The sequence below is a fragment of the Anguilla anguilla genome, chromosome 4 (assembly GCF_013347855.1).
Source record: "Anguilla anguilla isolate fAngAng1 chromosome 4, fAngAng1.pri, whole genome shotgun sequence".
NCBI lineage: Eukaryota > Metazoa > Chordata > Actinopteri > Anguilliformes > Anguillidae > Anguilla > Anguilla anguilla.
Window position 1 is genome coordinate 20,893,747 of NC_049204.1, and position 17,424 is coordinate 20,911,170.

Genomic DNA, 17,424 nt, shown 5'->3' on the forward strand with positions numbered 1-17,424 from the left:
AGCTAAAACCAGCGTGACCAGTTCAGGCTGGTTTAAACAGGAATGTTCAGCAGGGACGATGCTGACCAACAGTTTTCAACCTACAGCCACTAACCAGTTCTGGCCTAGAAAACCCGGTGGAATGAGAAAACAGTGTATTCCGTTGCTTTAATTGATCGGTAAGTGCTGCGTAGCAGTAAAAACCACAGACCCTCCGGCTCTGGGCAGACCAGAGCTGGGAATCCATTAAGCTATAGCCTACATTTTCTGATGCAATACTAGAAAATTCAAGTTTGTGGACTATGGAATTTTACACTGTAATCGAAAGGTGCAACACACTGAACTGCAGAAAATATCATGTTCTGGTCAAAATGTCTGGTAGTAATGTAGATGGTGTGGAGAAATCTTAGCAATGGTCTGTTTGGCTACATCCCACTTATATTTTCTGTTCAAGCAGAGACTGCTCAATCCTCCACTGATGAAATCACCAAGAGAGGGCGCTGTTGCCTACAAGTCGGCGGATTCTGCTTCAAGGTATTCAACAGTGGTCAAGTTGTGTCTTTTAGTCTCGTCCATTTTTGAATATTTCACATAGAAACAAAGAATTGCCTCTAAAACAACATCTGGTTCTCCATTTCATCCAGTTTTCATTTTTCTACATTATAAAGTGAAAGGCTGACAACTGGCATTTGAGATTAGAAACGGTGATAATCATCCTATTTTTTGTGAGACATCCTTAACAATGTTTTGCTGTTTTATGCTTTTGTTTTTCACTAGAAGGTTATAATAGGGAGAGAGGGAGAGGAATATTAAATTTGCAATGAACTCTATTCAATGATAAAATTATATGTGTATAATGTGTATTATTGGTAATATTACAATGGCCACAATTAACGAGGTGCCTTCTTTCCACAATGACTCTTTTGCTAGTGTTTGGAAATGTAACACTTTTTCCCACACTGGCTGTTTTTGTTGTATTTATAAATTGAACAGTCATGATAACATGAATGAATACTTGTGTCATTAAGTCTTTAGAAGTAGTATACATTTTTTTAATGTTTACAAAAGCCTGAATCAGTGCTGTGTCTCTGTGCTCCTTTTAAATTATTATTTAATCATGAGTCAACTTGAGGTGTTGCTCCAAGCTTGTCAAATAACATATTCAGTTGTGAATAACTACAACGTACATTTGGGTACTTTGGAATATCACATGCTTTGCAGAAATACACATACTGAGAAGTAATGAGGAGACTTGCTTGGTAATACAGATTCTGAATAAATATACAATTATAGGATTCTGTTAATCAGTGTAACCTCCCATTATATGTGCTTTTTCTTAAAACTAACCTTTTGAATTTGCTAGCTTTTGAACACGACTCACAGAACAAGAGGCACAATTAGGCTAACCAAACGTGCATATGCTAATAGATAGGTCCCTCTTGTTCATCTCCACAAACATCCGTCTTTGATTTTCCACTAATTAGCGACAGAGACAAGAGATAGAGATGCCCGTGTTTAATCTTTGGGGACATTTTACTAATTAAAAAATAGATTTTATTTTGTTCTTGTGTACTGCATAATGGATGGTGGTCTATTTGTTGAGCTTGGTACAAAATATGTCTTCAGACATATTGTAGAGTTATTGACTGTAAACAACATGCTCTGTTCATTTTAAGCTGACTTTGTTAACAAGGAATATTCATGCATCTTAAAGCTATTTATGAACTTACAACAATACTTTGTGACTCACTTACGGTGAACATTGTCAAGAAGAAAAATTGGCACAAATAGTCACATTTTTAAATTGTGTAATTATTAAATAATTACGGTATTTAGTACCACAGAAACTTTGAGGGCACAGAGTTTTGTATTTATTGTAGCTGATACCAATATCAAACCTTATGCGTAAAATTCACACAAAACTGATCAGAACTCACCACCTGATACATTATATTTCATCATTAACTTTAAAAAGTCCTTAGCGTTTGTACTGCTTGTGTCTGCTTCTAAAGCACATTACATTTCTTTATGAGGTACAGCATTGCCTTGAAACATCCGTTACCATGGAGTCTTAGCATCTCTTGTAAAGATCACCACACTTAATTGGATGGGTTCTGCAGCTTGGGCACTGCGCACTGGGTTTTGGAAATCATAGTTCGAGCTACAGAAAGGTGAAATCAGGACTCCTTTCTCTTGAGCTGCATTGCTCTGTCTCGGGGCTCCAGTAACACTGGGAGTCCTGCAGCGGGCAGTGGCGAAATGAATGAGCGAGTGCTTGTCCCTCTGAAATTTCTGCCTCTTCTGTGGGGATGGGGGGGGGGGGGGGGGGCAGGGAGGGGAGAGATGGCTACAGAGAACATGGTCGTGTGCGCAATGGCAAGGGGTTTAACAAATCAGACAGTGCAATTGCCCAGCACTCCTGTGAGATGGAGTTAATGCAATTTGCAGCGCATGGCAGTTCTCCCCCGCTTTTAAATGAAATGTTTTGAGACTTATGGGCCATAAGCAAGCCTTTATATTACTCAGTTTTATATTGTGCAGGCTGCATGGGAATTTCAAGGCTGTCTTTTTTAAATGATAGGAAGCAAGCCCAAGATGTTTTATGCACTGACAGATGTGGACTCCAATGTTCCTGTCATGCTAATCTGCTTGAAATGCATTCCTGTTCATTGATCTTTCTCTAGTCCTCTGTGGGGCATTTTCACTTAAAAAAAGAAAGAAAAGAAAAACATATTTATGGGTTACTGCACAGGCCTGGAATGATTAGTGTTCAAGGGCTCACTGCTATGGTAAATCAAACAAATGACTTCATAATGACAGTAACCTCAAAGCAGAACAAAACTTCATTCAGACATGCTCAGATTGTGATGATGGAACGCACATTGGAGCAGACTGGGTTGGGGTACTGTATATATGTACGTACGTACGTGCGTCCTTGTGTGCGTATGCGAGTGTGCATGCGCATGTTCCTAAGCATATCAGGGCTGCCAGAAAAGGATAGTAGTGTGGGATGGTATTCCCAGCCCATTTTTTATGTCAGCACATCTCTCAGTTAATTGGAGATAATTGAACTATCCCTGAATAAATTGTGTCATCTCACACCGCGGGTTGAGAGATATTCTCATCCACCACCACCACCCCTGGTTTGACAATTTATCAAGAGTCCTGTCCTGACCAGTCTCAAAAGGTTGCCTGCAAAACATTGGGAGTTTCAAAAATTGGAGAGCTCCGTATTGCGGCGTTACATTGCTTTGCCTATATTTGTGAAAAAAATTTTTCTCTCTGTTTGTACTGCACATACCAAATTCTGAAATGATTCTGGCATCCTTGGTGCATACGCGCATATGTATAAGAAGGCTAAGGAATTTGTGTTTAATAAGCCAATTAGTACATTTAAGAGAGACAGTTTTGACTACTGCTGTTTCATTTTCAGATTGTAGAGAGAATGTTCCAGAGATCTTACATAGGGGGCCCCTGACATAAAGAGCTCATAAATAAAACAGCTGCTCCTTTTGCATTATGCTTTCTCTACGTCCTTTTTCCACCACACTGAAAACAGGAGCACGGCTCTATTATACAAGGATCAGAGAGCATGTATTTATAAATGTTCCACGACGAAACCCGTCCATTGTTATGCAGATCAAACCTGTCCTGCTTTTAAATGAGCCCCATTTAAAAACCGAGCGCCCGAACATGTCCGGTAAATTGATAGCGGTGACCTTTCGCAGCACGCGCGGATCGACCGAAGTGCTGTTCCCTGCAGCGGTAAGAGCAGAGCGGTGGTGTTTGTCGCGAGGTCGAGTGTTGAAATCCTCCGTCGCCGCTGCGGTTGCCGCAGGATTACTGTGTCCCGCACAACCTTTCCCGATTGTAGCCGGCTCCCAGGCTCCCCCTCTCCGATTGCGGATGGAACTGCCTTCCCGATTGTCTGACCTCATCCAGCCTTCAGGCTGCATCACACTTCAGGTCATATCACGAGCGAGTCCTTCCATCGGCTATGTGCAGCTGATGCTCTCCTGAACCTCCTCTCTGCCACTCCTCAGACATTTTAAATTGCTTTCATAGCTATTAGATGAAGCATCTGTATGGGGGGGGAGGGGGGGGGGAGGGGGGGGGGATGAATCTGAAATTTAAATTTGATTTTTTACACCTATGTTCTTCTAAGTTTTCTCAATTGAATATTTGTAGGTTCATTTCAATGATCCTACACATTTTCAATCGAGAAATCCTAAAGATATATATATATATATATATATATATATATATATATATATATATAGGTGTAACAAATTGAAGTAAAATTTTAGGTTTATCTAATATAGCAGTTTCTCAGTGTGAATTGTTCTTACATTTCTACTTAATTTATTGCAGTTTTTGCATTTACTGTTGGATTCTGCTGCTGTTTAAAGTACATTCAGCGATTCTGTTTACCCTCATTGTCATGCTGTTGTCATGGTATGTCTTCTCAGGACTGTGCACCAACGGCTCATCTATCTCACGGCAGTCGTTTATAGCGGACATCATATGCCCTCCTCCATCACGGTCTATTTCTTCCTGTCAGCCTGCTACCCATTCAGGTCATCTGCAAACACACGAGTTCTGAGTTTTTATTTTAAAAAGTGCATTTCAGCCATTTTGTCTGACAGTTTTAGAAAGACGAAAGACGTTTTGATCGGTAAACACTGCCTGTGTTAAATGGATTTTTTTGCTGCTTGCCGCTCCATCACAGAGAACATTTGGGTCTTTGCAAAGGTGTGCTATTTATATTGCGTATCTGATAAATCCATTCAGTGCACACATTCTGTTTGGCGTCTTGCCATTTGGAAACCCACAAACAAAAATATTAATATAAATATATATTTAGCGGTCAAAGAAAAGTACTTTAGTGAGTGGTACTACAGAACTGCCTCCCACTAGCATAATCCAGCATTAATGTGCTAGAGCAATGTCAGATTTCATAATCTCAAGGGACTCTGTCCATTTGTATCAGCCTCACAGCTTCTAAAAGGCCAAGTCTGCATCTAAATTGATTTTAATTCATTCTGAATTCATGCTGCTAGTGCAAACATTAATTTTGCATATCCATATATCCATCATCATTGTAACAAGTCAGTGTTTTGTGGCATAATACTGAATAAATTGGGATTAAATCATGTAAAGCAGACTTTCCTACAACTCTAAATATAAATGTATCAACCTGACAAATAAATATATATAATTTCCTCTGGGGAATTGCATAGATCTGCTAATGTTTGATTGATCAGCTGCCATTAATTATAAATAAATACAGGTTGTCACAGGCTGTACAGTGGTTGTCATTTTGCCTCTGCATACATTTTCAAAATGTTTTCAAATGTCAGAAAAGTGACTTGTATTGCAGTGAGCCATATTGTTCTCTTCTTTTCAAGATGGAGTGGTTTTTCTTCCTCACGCCAGAATATGGAGTCTAATTAGCTTTCAAGGTCAGAGCGAGGTGAATTAGTGCCCATCTTCTGTCTCTTGCCAAAGCACCTGAAGGCACAGTTCAGCGGAGAACCATCTGCTCCACTCCACCAGCTTTCCTCTCAGCAGTGCCACCTGCCTTTGGTGCCAGGCTCTGGCCTGGAAATGGGGGATTATTAGTCCTGGGGGGTATTTCACAAAGCAGGATGACTGAATTAGCTGGACAGCTGCACTGAGTAAAACCTGGAAAAGCTTGTTTTACTTCACTCCATGTTCCAGATTTGGGAGGGTTTTGGGTTTCTCTCAGTGCAGTTATCCAGCTAACTCAGCAAGCCTGCTTTGTTAAATGGGGGTCCTGGACTCTTGAACACCATACACCACGGGATTCAAGTAATAGAAACGCTTCCAGAGATTCAGGCATCACTTTCTATGCATACAGTACAGTACAGTATAATAATAGTACAGTATAGCATAATAAGCCATACTTTTTCAGCCTGTTTCAACTTTAGGGAAACATGTACAATGTCTTGCAGTCTTGACAGATTAAACACATGGCAGAGCAAATATCCAAGGGTCATTAGAAATATTTAAAAGAGTATTTGAATACAAATAAAAATATTGTCACACTAAAAAATAAATAGAATTTTATTATCATAATTTACCAGTTGGCTTTACATGAATATGCTGAGGCTTTCCTCAAGAAAACATACAAACTTTAAAGTGAAAATTAAGGTAAAGGAGCTGAATATGAATATACATCTGCCATACTCGCATCCCACTATATGGCATGACATGGCTCTGTGTTTTGCCTATGAGCTATGACCAACCTTATGCATCAAAATGTCAGATGCTTTGGAGAAAGCTCATTAGTAATTACCCATGTCTGCTGTACTTGCTGATTGACAGTGCGCTAAATGTATTTCAGTGTCTGCATGCCCTGCTTACATTCAATAACAGTTCATGTCTTTAGAATGGCACCATGGTATTTAGGGATGTACATCTGAGGTCTGACTTAAAATGTATTTATACATTTAAATCACACCAGCTCTGAGTCATTCAAGCAGGACATAACCAATGAAGCCCTTTTAGCACAGTGATGATGATGCTTATGCTTGTATCTGTGCTGTAGGGAATACCTCTTATGTGTCTGCACATCATGATTAATTCAAGAGTATTTCTGTTGCACAAACTTGGAGCAGTCAGCCAGAAGCATAACCACTTTGCCGGGTTAAATGGATGTTATTCCTTCCCTTTGATACATGGAATTGTAATTTGGAATTGCAAGAATTCGATTGTAGCATGTGCATTGTATTATCATAATTGAGGAATTCTTTCTGAGTAGGCTCACATTTAAAATGTGGGCCTACACGTGTGCCCGCTGACAAGGCCAGTAGAATTTGGAATACGTAATTAATTAATATGGAATAGGAAAAGATAAAGGGAGAAGGCTGAGGTTATCGGGAGGTGTGCCTTTGTGTGACTATATTGGGTTGGGGTAGACGGGGGGAGTCACACGCACTGCAGCACTAACATTGTGTGCGACGCACATTTTACCTATTTCTTAGTCTATTGTGACCCCTCGGGCGCGCGCTTGATCTTGAGTTGGTGGAACTTCAGCGCTATTTTATTGCTCGGCTGAATACGTTTCAGGGACCACGTGCACTGTATAAATAACCGTCCGTGCGCATTTCTAACGATTGCGACTGTGAACAAGGAGTCTCTAGAAGCCCTCTGGCGAAATTACACAGGCTACTGTCTATCATTCTTGCGCAGTAAGCTGTGTCTATCTTTCTGCCTTTCCACTCTTTTAGCCAATATAAAGGCTAATTGCATTGTGGAACATATCCTAATCTCGCCTATATTATATTTTCAGACGCGTAGTGCACTATCAGAAGCATTTGACATTCCCGTGCTTTGCATCCGATGTATCCACTGGTCCATTTCCACTGGTTGTTTCTACTCAGGTTTCAGGAATGTTTAGTTTTACAATGCACAGAACCAACTGCATGAATGACATGTTGGGTAAATATTTAATCACCTCTAATAAATGCGTTTTAGCTGTTACTAAGCGACGATCGAAGGTCCCATATGAAGAGCTACAAAAAACAATGGCATCACGGCTGTTAACGTTCCAATTAGTTTGTGACAATATAGACTGACATTATTAATGCGACAATTATTCTAAAATATCTAAATTGCATTAAAGTTCCTGGTGAGGTTTATTTATGTACGCTTAACATCACCAGGATCTACAACTAATCACAGAAGTCATTATTATTTATATAAACAGAAAATGCACGAAGAATGCAAAGATGAAGAATAAATGGTATTGTCCGGCAAAATCACGTGCTCTGTCAATGAAAAATAACGAATTAAAGGAGGTTTATGGGTTTGTGTGCTGTTTAATCCGCAAGCGTGCAGCAAATCAGTAGCTGCAGCATCACCATCTGTTTCCTCTGAAGCCGTGACTCAGTTTTGTCAAAATTGGCGAAAGACATCTGCTTTTTTGCTGGTCTGGTGGCATCGACTCACTCCCAAAGCTTGTCAAACGCTAGGATTTCTGAACCGAAAGACCACTCGCACCGTCTACGACAAGGAAAGCCGGAGCCCGGAAATAGCCTACTACAGGGGAGATGCTCTGCTTATGTTGGATTTTCTGAAGACACAGATCAACCGTGTATTACTCTTATTGAATTAATAATTAACTAGTTAATCGTTGTAGCCTACAGTTTCTCGGCGGTGTGATTCGGACGGAAATCATAAAGAAATTGATGGACGTGCTTTAGACTACTAGAGCCTGGGTGCTGTAACAACTGAAACCAAGGCTATGTCTGTGTTTAATGGAGCGTTTGGAAAACGGGAGAGATTTTCTGGTTAAAGGACTTAATTTGCCAAGTATTGGTGAGCCTGACTTGCACTTTTGTTTATTTGTGTGTCCATATGTATACGGTTATTCTAGACGGCTATTTTTCTGCTGAGGATGCGCACGCCGCCGAACTGCTAAGCTTGCTTCAGCCTAGATAGATTACTGTTGCATTTCAGTCTTCTGAAATTCATCTGAATAGACTACACATTGCTTAACGTAGATCTCGTTGACTGAACAAATAGCCTACATAAGAAAATGTGATTGAACATACATGTGCACTCGCTTCGAATTCTTTGCTAACGTTTAGAGTTTTTCATTGTCTTAACTAGTCGTCGTGCACCATCAGAATAGCGCTATTTCAGTTTATTTGACGATGACTAGACTAGTTTATAGACATTTAATGAAATAAATATTTGACAATACATTATTCAAAATAGTCTAAATAGTAGTTTGCAGTTGTGTGTGATAGAATGGATAAACTTGTCTGTACTTTTAATGTTTTTTTTTAATTCAAGAGAACAACCTTTCTCTGTATGGTCATTATATATGCACAAAAGTGGTACTTATAATATGTATTTCCAGTGTTTTGGTAATGAAATGAACCAATTACAATAGTAGTGGACTCTTTATCTTAACTTGAGTAGGCCGACTTTAAAACTTTGAGGAACTTACTGTGTCGTAGAGTTAATTTGAAAAACGAATATCACATTAAAACACTATAAAAGCTATTTTAGCGTCGATAAATCGTAGTTGTACATTAAACTGACATACTGAGTTTATTTCAAAAGGCTGAAGCATTTTGTCAAAACTGAAGTTTAGATTTAGACTTTAGATTTATGCATTTGAAATCAAATGACCACATCTACAAATGAATATTGCTTTTTCTTTTGGCTTTATGGTTTAAAAATCTCCTCCCTTCCTTTCAGTACTGCCTTCCAGATATTGACCAGCGTTGACTGTGTTCCATTCAGAACCACTGTCTCACGGCTAATATTTGACAGGTCTCTGTGTGGAAAACGCGTTTTCCTCTGTACTCCCAGGCTGACTGCTGTAAGAGAGCCTTTATAAATTTGTCCTGTGCGAGTTGCCGTGGAGATGGGAGATAACATGTCTAAAAGGTTGAAACTGGTGTCGGGATCGGATTCGGAGATGGAAGAGCGAGCGTTTAACAACCCTTTCCCGGACTGGGATCAAGGAGCCTGCACAACATCCAATTCAGGAACAGACAGTGACTGCAACGAACCATTTGACGGGAATGGAAAGGTCAGAACATTTCATTTAAATCGAATATTACGTGAGACCTAGATACGATATTTGGCCAGCTAGTCTAGCTAGCTAGCTAGCTTGCTAAAGTTATATGCTTGCCAGGGAAAGCTGTCGTGTAACGTCTTAGCTAGCTATTGATAACTAAATATCACCGATTACAATTGTTTATCTGTTAGTTATATATTGCCAATAAGATAGTTTGCTAACTTGCTAGTTAATCTGTTAACAAAACCGCTGTCAGGCCTGTACTGGGCTAGCTGCAACGAATTCCCTGTAGCCTAATTAAAAACAAAAAGTAGGCTAGCTAATCTAATAATTACTTGGCAGTTGGAAAGCGATTGAAATTGGATTTATTGATAACGTAAGGTATGATATAACGTTACGGAAACCCAAAGATAACTAACAATATTTATCTGGCTAATCAATGTGTTGCACACCAAATAGTTGCAAAAAGTAGTAAGTTTCTGTCCGTGTACCACTTTTCCATTATGAAATGTCAATCTCTATCAGTAGTTTAAGCATATTTATCGGACATTTTACACGAGTTCCATTACCACAATAGTACCATTCATTGTACACTTTCTTTTTGCTTTCATCTGTTTTCTAAATTCTGCCAAGTGCATCGCCTTAATAAGATAGTGAGCTAGCAGATGGGGTAATAACTGCAGTTGGGCTCTCGTTTATGCAACTAAATCCAGAGAGGATGGCTACTCCTGCTGAATGATTGTCCTCCATAATTAAATACTGCCACCAAGATAAGGAGATTACCAGGAGATATTACTCTCTTTTTGTAGTAACGAGTGCATTTTAGGGGTCATTTTTTACATGATGCACTTTCATCTTGGTATTGTAATATTTATTTCAACTAAATCTTGTAATAAAACCAATAGTTGGTCCTGGCACGTCTTATTTGTATTTGCGTGTGTGCGTATGTGTTGTTTGTTTATTTGTTTTAACTGTAATTTTTTTAATTTGTAATGTAGTGGCCGAGCCTTCAGGCCACAATAACCACTGTCCGTGGTTCTGAAGCCGCCATACATTTCTCAATGAAACTGTGAAACTCGTTCCGTTTTGTGAATGCCAGTTTGCTGCCAAAATATGAAGAATGTGTGCACATGAACATCACATTCTTGGCTCGTTCGTGGGGTATGGTACAGTTGAACTTTGCTGAAACTTGAAGGGCCTACATTGTTCTGGTAAAGATCTTCCTTATGCTGCGTTCACGTGGATCTTGGTAGAAGGTAGACTTCAAACCGGATGCCAGTATAGTGGACCACAGTACAACAGTAAAATTCGATTAGGACGGCAAAAAATATCGTGAATGACAACGACAGACTGCACTTGCGTTGAAGTTGAAAATCATTAAACCCTTATATTCAACGGAATTCTAAAACGGGTATTTTTCAGAAAGCAGAATTACTTGGTTAGCTATCCAGAATTACTTGGATAGCTACACTGAGTAGAACCCAAGTTCCATAATAGGGAGGTTTCTGGGTTTTACTCATAGGAGTTATCCAACATCCAACTCTGTAATCCTGCTTTGTGAAACAGGGTCTGGGTGTGACACAACATAAAAAACACAACATGGACATGGAAGACAAGAAATCAATTTTGCTGCCTTTTACTCCAGCATGCATAAAGAGCTGTACCAAGCACGATCATCCTTTTCCTATCCATGTTGGAAATGGCCCGTATTATAGGACAATCACAGAGCAACATCACCACGGCAACATACATTTTATTTGCCATTGTGCCCTCCTGCCTATTTTTTCCCTGTACCGTCGCAAAAGTTCAGTTCTCTAATCTGCTGTCTACCTTGATCCGTGTGAACGCAGCTTTAATCCCCCTTCCGTTGTACCTACGGTGATGATGAGCTTGTGATAAATGAAGCCGTGTTGTCCGCTTCCTGGTAAGTGAGGTTGAGAGGAAATTAGCTGGACGGAGTCCAACTGATTAACAAGCCTGCCTGGAAAAGCCAGGCCTCTCTCCTGTGAGGAATTAAACGGACATTAAAAAAACCATTCCTCCCCAAGGAAGGTAATTGAATATCTCCAAATGAGGCTTTTGTGTGAATCTTTTCATTCCTGCTAGTAGCAGAGGGTAGGATTATGAATCATGAAACAATTGGAGTCTGTTGTAATGTCTCAGAGCAAGGTATTGTGTTTGTGGAATCATTTAACCTCTTTTTTATCGGACTAAAAATACCCCCCGACCTTAATAATGTGGCACCATCTTTTTACTGGAAAGTTATAAAATGTGCTGAATTTAGTTGAGTATTGGCTTCAGTGACTATGTGATAGTGAGACATACCTCAGACATTGCTATTCCCTCAACAAATACATATGCCCTATACTTGATTGGCTGCTTTCCTATGCTGTTTTAAACGTTTGTTAGCTTTCTTCAAGCCTTTGTCAGAGCTTTTGTAAGCTATGTTCCCATCTGATGTTGACCTTGCAAGCAAGACAGGCCCAGGGTTAGCGATTTGTATGAGGGCATTCCGTTTAATCTGGAGCTTTTGGTTCAAAAGAGACTACCAGTCCGGTTTGGTAAATGTTTCTTAAAGTATAATTAGCAGTTAATTTACTGAAAATGGAACATGGCACAGCTCGCTATGGACTCCTGGTATATTGGGGCAGTCTGACTGTACAGCCTAGAGCTATAATGAATAATGACTCTTGAAATGGGGCATGCAGCATTTAACTTTGAGTCTCAACTTACAGCTCTGACAGTGGTGTTGACAGGGTTGTTAGACTGGTAAAGTGGATCGGTAAATTAAATGATAGGTTAAGTTGGGGGAGTGAGGTGCTTATTGGGTTAGAGCACACATGCCAGACGCCTGGAGGGTTGCAGTGTCTGCTGATTTTTGGTGTGTTTCAGCATCTGTGGTCTGTTGATTGGCTAAAGAATTCACACACCTTGTTCTCAAGGTCTTGATTGGCTGCTGATTGAACGGAAGTCACAGACACCTGCAGACACTGTGTCCCTCCAGGATTTGAGGGTCACACCTCTGGGTTTGGGTGTTAGCCAGTGCATGTCACAATGACTGGTGACAACAAGTTTCTGATGCTGAAATGAACTAGAACACGTGCCCTTTGCTGTCCCAGTAACCTCTAGTTTAGCAACAGCCTAGAAGGGTTGTCAAACTTAATCCCTAGGGGGCTGCAGTGTCTGCAGGTTTTTGTGTTTTCTTTTCAATCAGCTGCCAATTAAGGCCTTGAGAACAAGGTGTGTGGATTCCATATTGCATTCCATATTGTTGTAAATCATAACAAGCTGCCGAGCTACCATGTCAGCAGGCTTGTTTTGGTAGCTACATCAGACCTACAAGTTTTTGGGGTTCAGATGTAAAGGCCTCAAATTGGGAGCATAGTACACAAATGCATGAATTTGTGAACCATGGCATAGGATTTATCAAGACCGACTGTGCTGGTGAATTCACTTAATCGGGTCTTCAATTATGCAAGGGGGCACAGCCGCGGCTGCTGTGTTGCTGGAAGGTGACATCTTTGCCAATGGTGATGGGCAAATTTGATTGGACAGTAATTTCCTCTCGAGCATTCCTTTCAGAGATGTTCAGAGGAAAAAAAAAAAAAACGTTGAAACATATGGGCTCCCGGGTTATGCAATAAGATTAATATTTGATGAGGTAAAAAATTACCTGGAACTACAAAACGTTCCAGTTCCAGCACCATGGCTGTGTCTCTTCAGGCTACAGTCCGTAATGGCTTTAGGCTCATAAGAATTTATAGTGCTCCCAATTTTCCACTGCTCTGTCTGTTCAATAGTTTTTTATCACCACATTCACAAGACAAGCTTTTAATAGTGATAGCAATATATATGTAAGCTATGCACTTGTGTCTGTGCTTTACTTTTAGCAATACCTTGCTAGTAGACATGATTTTTCACTACAATCATTGTAGATTGTGGCAGTCTTAGTAAATCTGTCGTTTAGTGTACGGTGTTATTCACTTATAGCCTTTTGGAAATTAGTGTTAAATGCTACATGAAGATGTGTAACAATGCTGATGTGATGGCTCATATTTTGAAAAATGAAAAATTCTCTTTGTGTATAGCATTTTCGTATGCCGTCTGGGTTAATGAATTATGGTGCTGATATTAGGCTACATGTTTTATCTACATGTTTTATTTTCTTCTTTTAACATCTCTTTCAAAACTCGAAGAGTGTTGTTGCTTTGTTAAAGCTTACTGTCTGTCAGTAGGCTAAACACTGTTTAGCCTACCCAAAAATAAGCTTTATCAGTTTAAGGTATTATTCAGTATTGTGATAATGATGACTATGAGCAAATTGGATAAGGTTTGGTACTATATTAGGTGAGGTCGTTTGAAGTGAGGTGGCTGGATAACTGAGGTCATATGGTTGAGCACTTGGGTTGAACACCTGGCCTCTAGATCACTTGAGATATTTATGTGCGGTATAAAATCAGATTCAAGTTTTAGATAGGGTACAACCATAATTCAGTTCCTATCAGCCGGCTAATAAAAGAAAATAAAAATTTTGGAAATATAAGTGAACTGTGGTTATTGAATGATGTTTGAAGTCCACCAGTTAAAAAAGAACTGCCTGTTCTTTTGATAGCAGCGCTGCTCCAGAAAGGGCGTTAAACTGTCAGAGTCGGTCACACAGTTCCCAGCGAACTAAAACTAGCACTTGAATGGCGAAAGGCTCTATAAAGCGTCCTTGTAAAGCTGATTTACTCCTCTCTGCGCTCATCCTTGGCTGCGGCGCAGGGCTACATGCGCCGTCGGCCATGTTTGGGTCTGAAGTGAATGGCGCTCGGGGACCGATGAAACGAAGACTGCTGGCCATCTCCTGGCATCATGGGTACTTGCCGTTGAGTTACTGGTCCTCGCCAGGCACAAAAAGGTTTCTCCGCTTCTGCTCGGTCACGGACCTTTCCTTGTTGAGACCTTTTGAAAGAGGTGGAGCGGATCTGAAGGAGGCGGAAGCGGGTCAGCAGAAGCTCTCTCAGGTTTGACCTGTGGTTATTCTGAAGTTTAGAGAAGGAGAACAGGAGAATGAGAAGTTTCACCCTCCGTTAGGGAGGTTGATTTTGGTGACAATTCTTTTTGCAGTTTGAAATTTAAAGCCTTTTTTCAAGGAGAGCAGGCAGATTTCCCTCCTTATGTTGTTTTTACACTTTAGTCAGACAGAGGGAATGCAGAGAGGGTTACAGTGGAGAATTACAGTACAGAATGTGCCATCGTGGGGAATCATATGTATGAGTCGACTGCCCTGTATCATTACTCTATTCCTGCAGTCGAGCGTTCAAAGTGGTACCAATTGATTATGGTCAGCTAGCTAGGCTAGTTAGTTAGTCTAGCTCATTAGTCTACTTTTCAGGGTTATGGATCATAATGTTGTTGATGTGGTTTTTTTACCTGGGGATTCAATAAGATAGAAGAAAATGTCAGGGAATGATACAGTACCTCAAGCCACTGTTGGAGTTGGATCATTTTTTCACTTTGTAACCGCATAAGAACGACAATCGAGTCCAGTTCGGTTTATTATGCCGAACTACCTCTGGTCTTTAGGAAGCAATGAGTGAATGTAATTTGCTGACATTGTCATTTATTAAAATACTAAAATAGCAATTATCTGCAGTGGGTCCCTATTCAGAACAATGGCCAACGCTGGTTTGTTTTCCACCTCACTAGTCTCCGCCTACGTGCCTATGACACATTACCAACTGGGTCTGTAAAGAAACCTTGTTAACCTCCACTTGCCGGAAACCGTAACTCTCTTTCCTGGCATGGCGTGGAGTCAACAGGTGTCTCGCCCTGCTTGTGTTCCTGTCTAGTGAGCCGAGCCCGATGGTGTCGTGAAGGTGTTGTTGTTTTGCGGTCTGTTGTGTCCAATCAGTTGAATCCGACAGAGAAGCCTCTCACTAGGCCTATATCCCCCTTTCTGTAGTGATGGGGAAACGGGCTGGCTGCGGCCATCAGGCCCCGCGCTGTCAAAGGCGCGCTCGGCTTCAGCGTCAAGCGTGATAGTGCCGCAAGTTTTGGTTTTGATTAAGCGGCTACTGCCTCTCCCTTTCAGAGAAGCCTCTGAGCTAGGCCAAGGGAGGAGTCAGATTCCCGCAGTCTTGAGGCCTCTCCTGCCTGTCAAATTTCCGGTGTGGAAAGGCTGAATGTGGACGAGCAGGAGCAGGGATGCTGAAGAGACTGGGCGGGGGAGGGAAGACAGAATTTTAAGGCGGGGGAGGGTTGGGGTTGTAGGCGGTGAGGGGGGAGGGAGAGGGAGAGAGCGGCATATTTTGGACATCCCTGGCAAAAGCCCCATGCCCTGGGGGACGTCTTTGCTCATTAAATTGATCTCTTGTGTCTGCTAGGCTGGGAGAGGCAGGCTGGACTTCAGAGCTTCTCAGTTAAAAGCGTTTTTTTTTCCCCCGCTGAGGTGTTTGGGAAGCCGATGGGAGGTGACCCAACTTGCTGTCGGGGCCCTGGCCTCTGCCAGATGGGCCCCAGGGACCGCACTTGCTGTCTGGGGTTTGTCCTCAGAGCCACTGCTGTCTGTCAAAGGGAACCCAGATGCTTGCTTACCAGCAATAAAATACATTTAGAAGGGAACGTCAGGTAAATTATTATTTTTTTGCTTTAGTGATTATTCTACTATGGGAAGGTTTAAAACCCATTTTAGATATCTTGCTTGCTACAGTTCTTAACATTACCCACAATTCCTTATTTCATCCTTACAATTATTTTTATTATTTTTTCATCATTGGAATAAAATATTCCCCTGATCTGTCATTTCCCATTCCTGTTTCTATAGCTATAGTATAGCTAAGGAATACAAAAATACAAAAGTACAAAATAATGCAGCATTTTCTTCCTCTTCAAAATAGATTTATTTCAGTTCTTTTTATGTTTTTATTGTTTCAAGGTCTGATCAAAAATCAATGAAGTAGTTATAGGCTGCAGTTGGCCCTGGAGAGCCGGTTGTCTGATATGGCAAACTGCTTATTCGCTGCAGTGCTCTTTTCATAGGGATATGAGAGGGGAAATATTTATTACAGCGGGGACGTGCTTGATTAATGTCCTGTGATAAAATGCGGACTCTATAGGCCGCTGGCGCGGAGAGAAAATGAACTTTGAATCCTCCGGGGAGCCATATTGCACCCTGCTCTTTTTCTCTGTGGCGCCCGCATGCTATTCCTTTGTCGTCACGGATGGCTGTTCTTCGCATCCGCTGATTCCCCGTGTATTTTTTCAAACGTATTAGATGTCACAAATGCTGTGGAGTGTACACAATGAGAGGAATATAGATCTGCTGTGCATGAGCAGGGCGGAGTGCAGTTGTGCGCGTGTTGATGTTTCACCTAATGTGCTTATTTTAAAGCCCATGGGAGTTTTAGCTTAAGGGTGTGTACATGTGCGCATGGGCCCGTGTACGCGTTCACGTATGTATGTGTTTTTGGGGGTGCGCGTACTTGTGCAAGATCGTGTGAGAGCGCACATGCCAGCATGTATGAGTGAGAGAAAGAGAAAGGACAGTATGCGCAGGCAGAGGCTGGGATATCCTGTCGGTTGGGCAGCTTGTTTCTTCGCTGACGCCCCCGAGCCCCGCCCCTCGCCCCCCGCAGCACTCTGTCGGCCCCGCCCCTTGCCCCCCGCAGCGCTCTGTCGGCCCCGCCCCTCGCCCCGCCCCTCGCCCCTCACAGCGCTCTGTCGGCTCCGCCCCTCACCCCCGCAGCGCTCGGTCGGCCCCGCCCGTGGGGGATTTGGATTCTGCCGATAACCCTTGGGAACGCAGTGCTTTCAGCGCCCGTCTCCTGGTAGTGCCTGTTCAGTGGGGCCCAGCGGCGGCTCAGCTGAAGGCTTTATCCCTCAGGATTATCCCTGTCTGTCGG

The 17,424-nt window shown here is 41.6% G+C and overlaps 1 protein-coding gene across 2 annotated transcripts in view; it reads left to right on the forward strand.

The window, feature by feature from the left end:
* The first annotated feature begins 7,789 nt into the window (after nucleotides 1-7,789).
* The window catches only part of lancl2 (LanC lantibiotic synthetase component C-like 2 (bacterial)), a 40,904-nt gene continuing 31,269 nt past the window's right edge, over nucleotides 7,790-17,424 (forward strand). The window contains exons 1-2 of one of the 2 annotated variants that reach the window (XM_035412826.1): nucleotides 7,790-8,322; nucleotides 9,214-9,550. In XM_035412826.1, the coding sequence (XP_035268717.1) occupies nucleotides 9,383-9,550 (168 nt within the window). In that variant the 5' untranslated portion in view covers nucleotides 7,790-8,322; nucleotides 9,214-9,382. The remainder of the gene's footprint in view (nucleotides 8,323-9,213; nucleotides 9,551-17,424) is intronic. The other variant, XM_035412827.1, reaches the window with a different exon arrangement.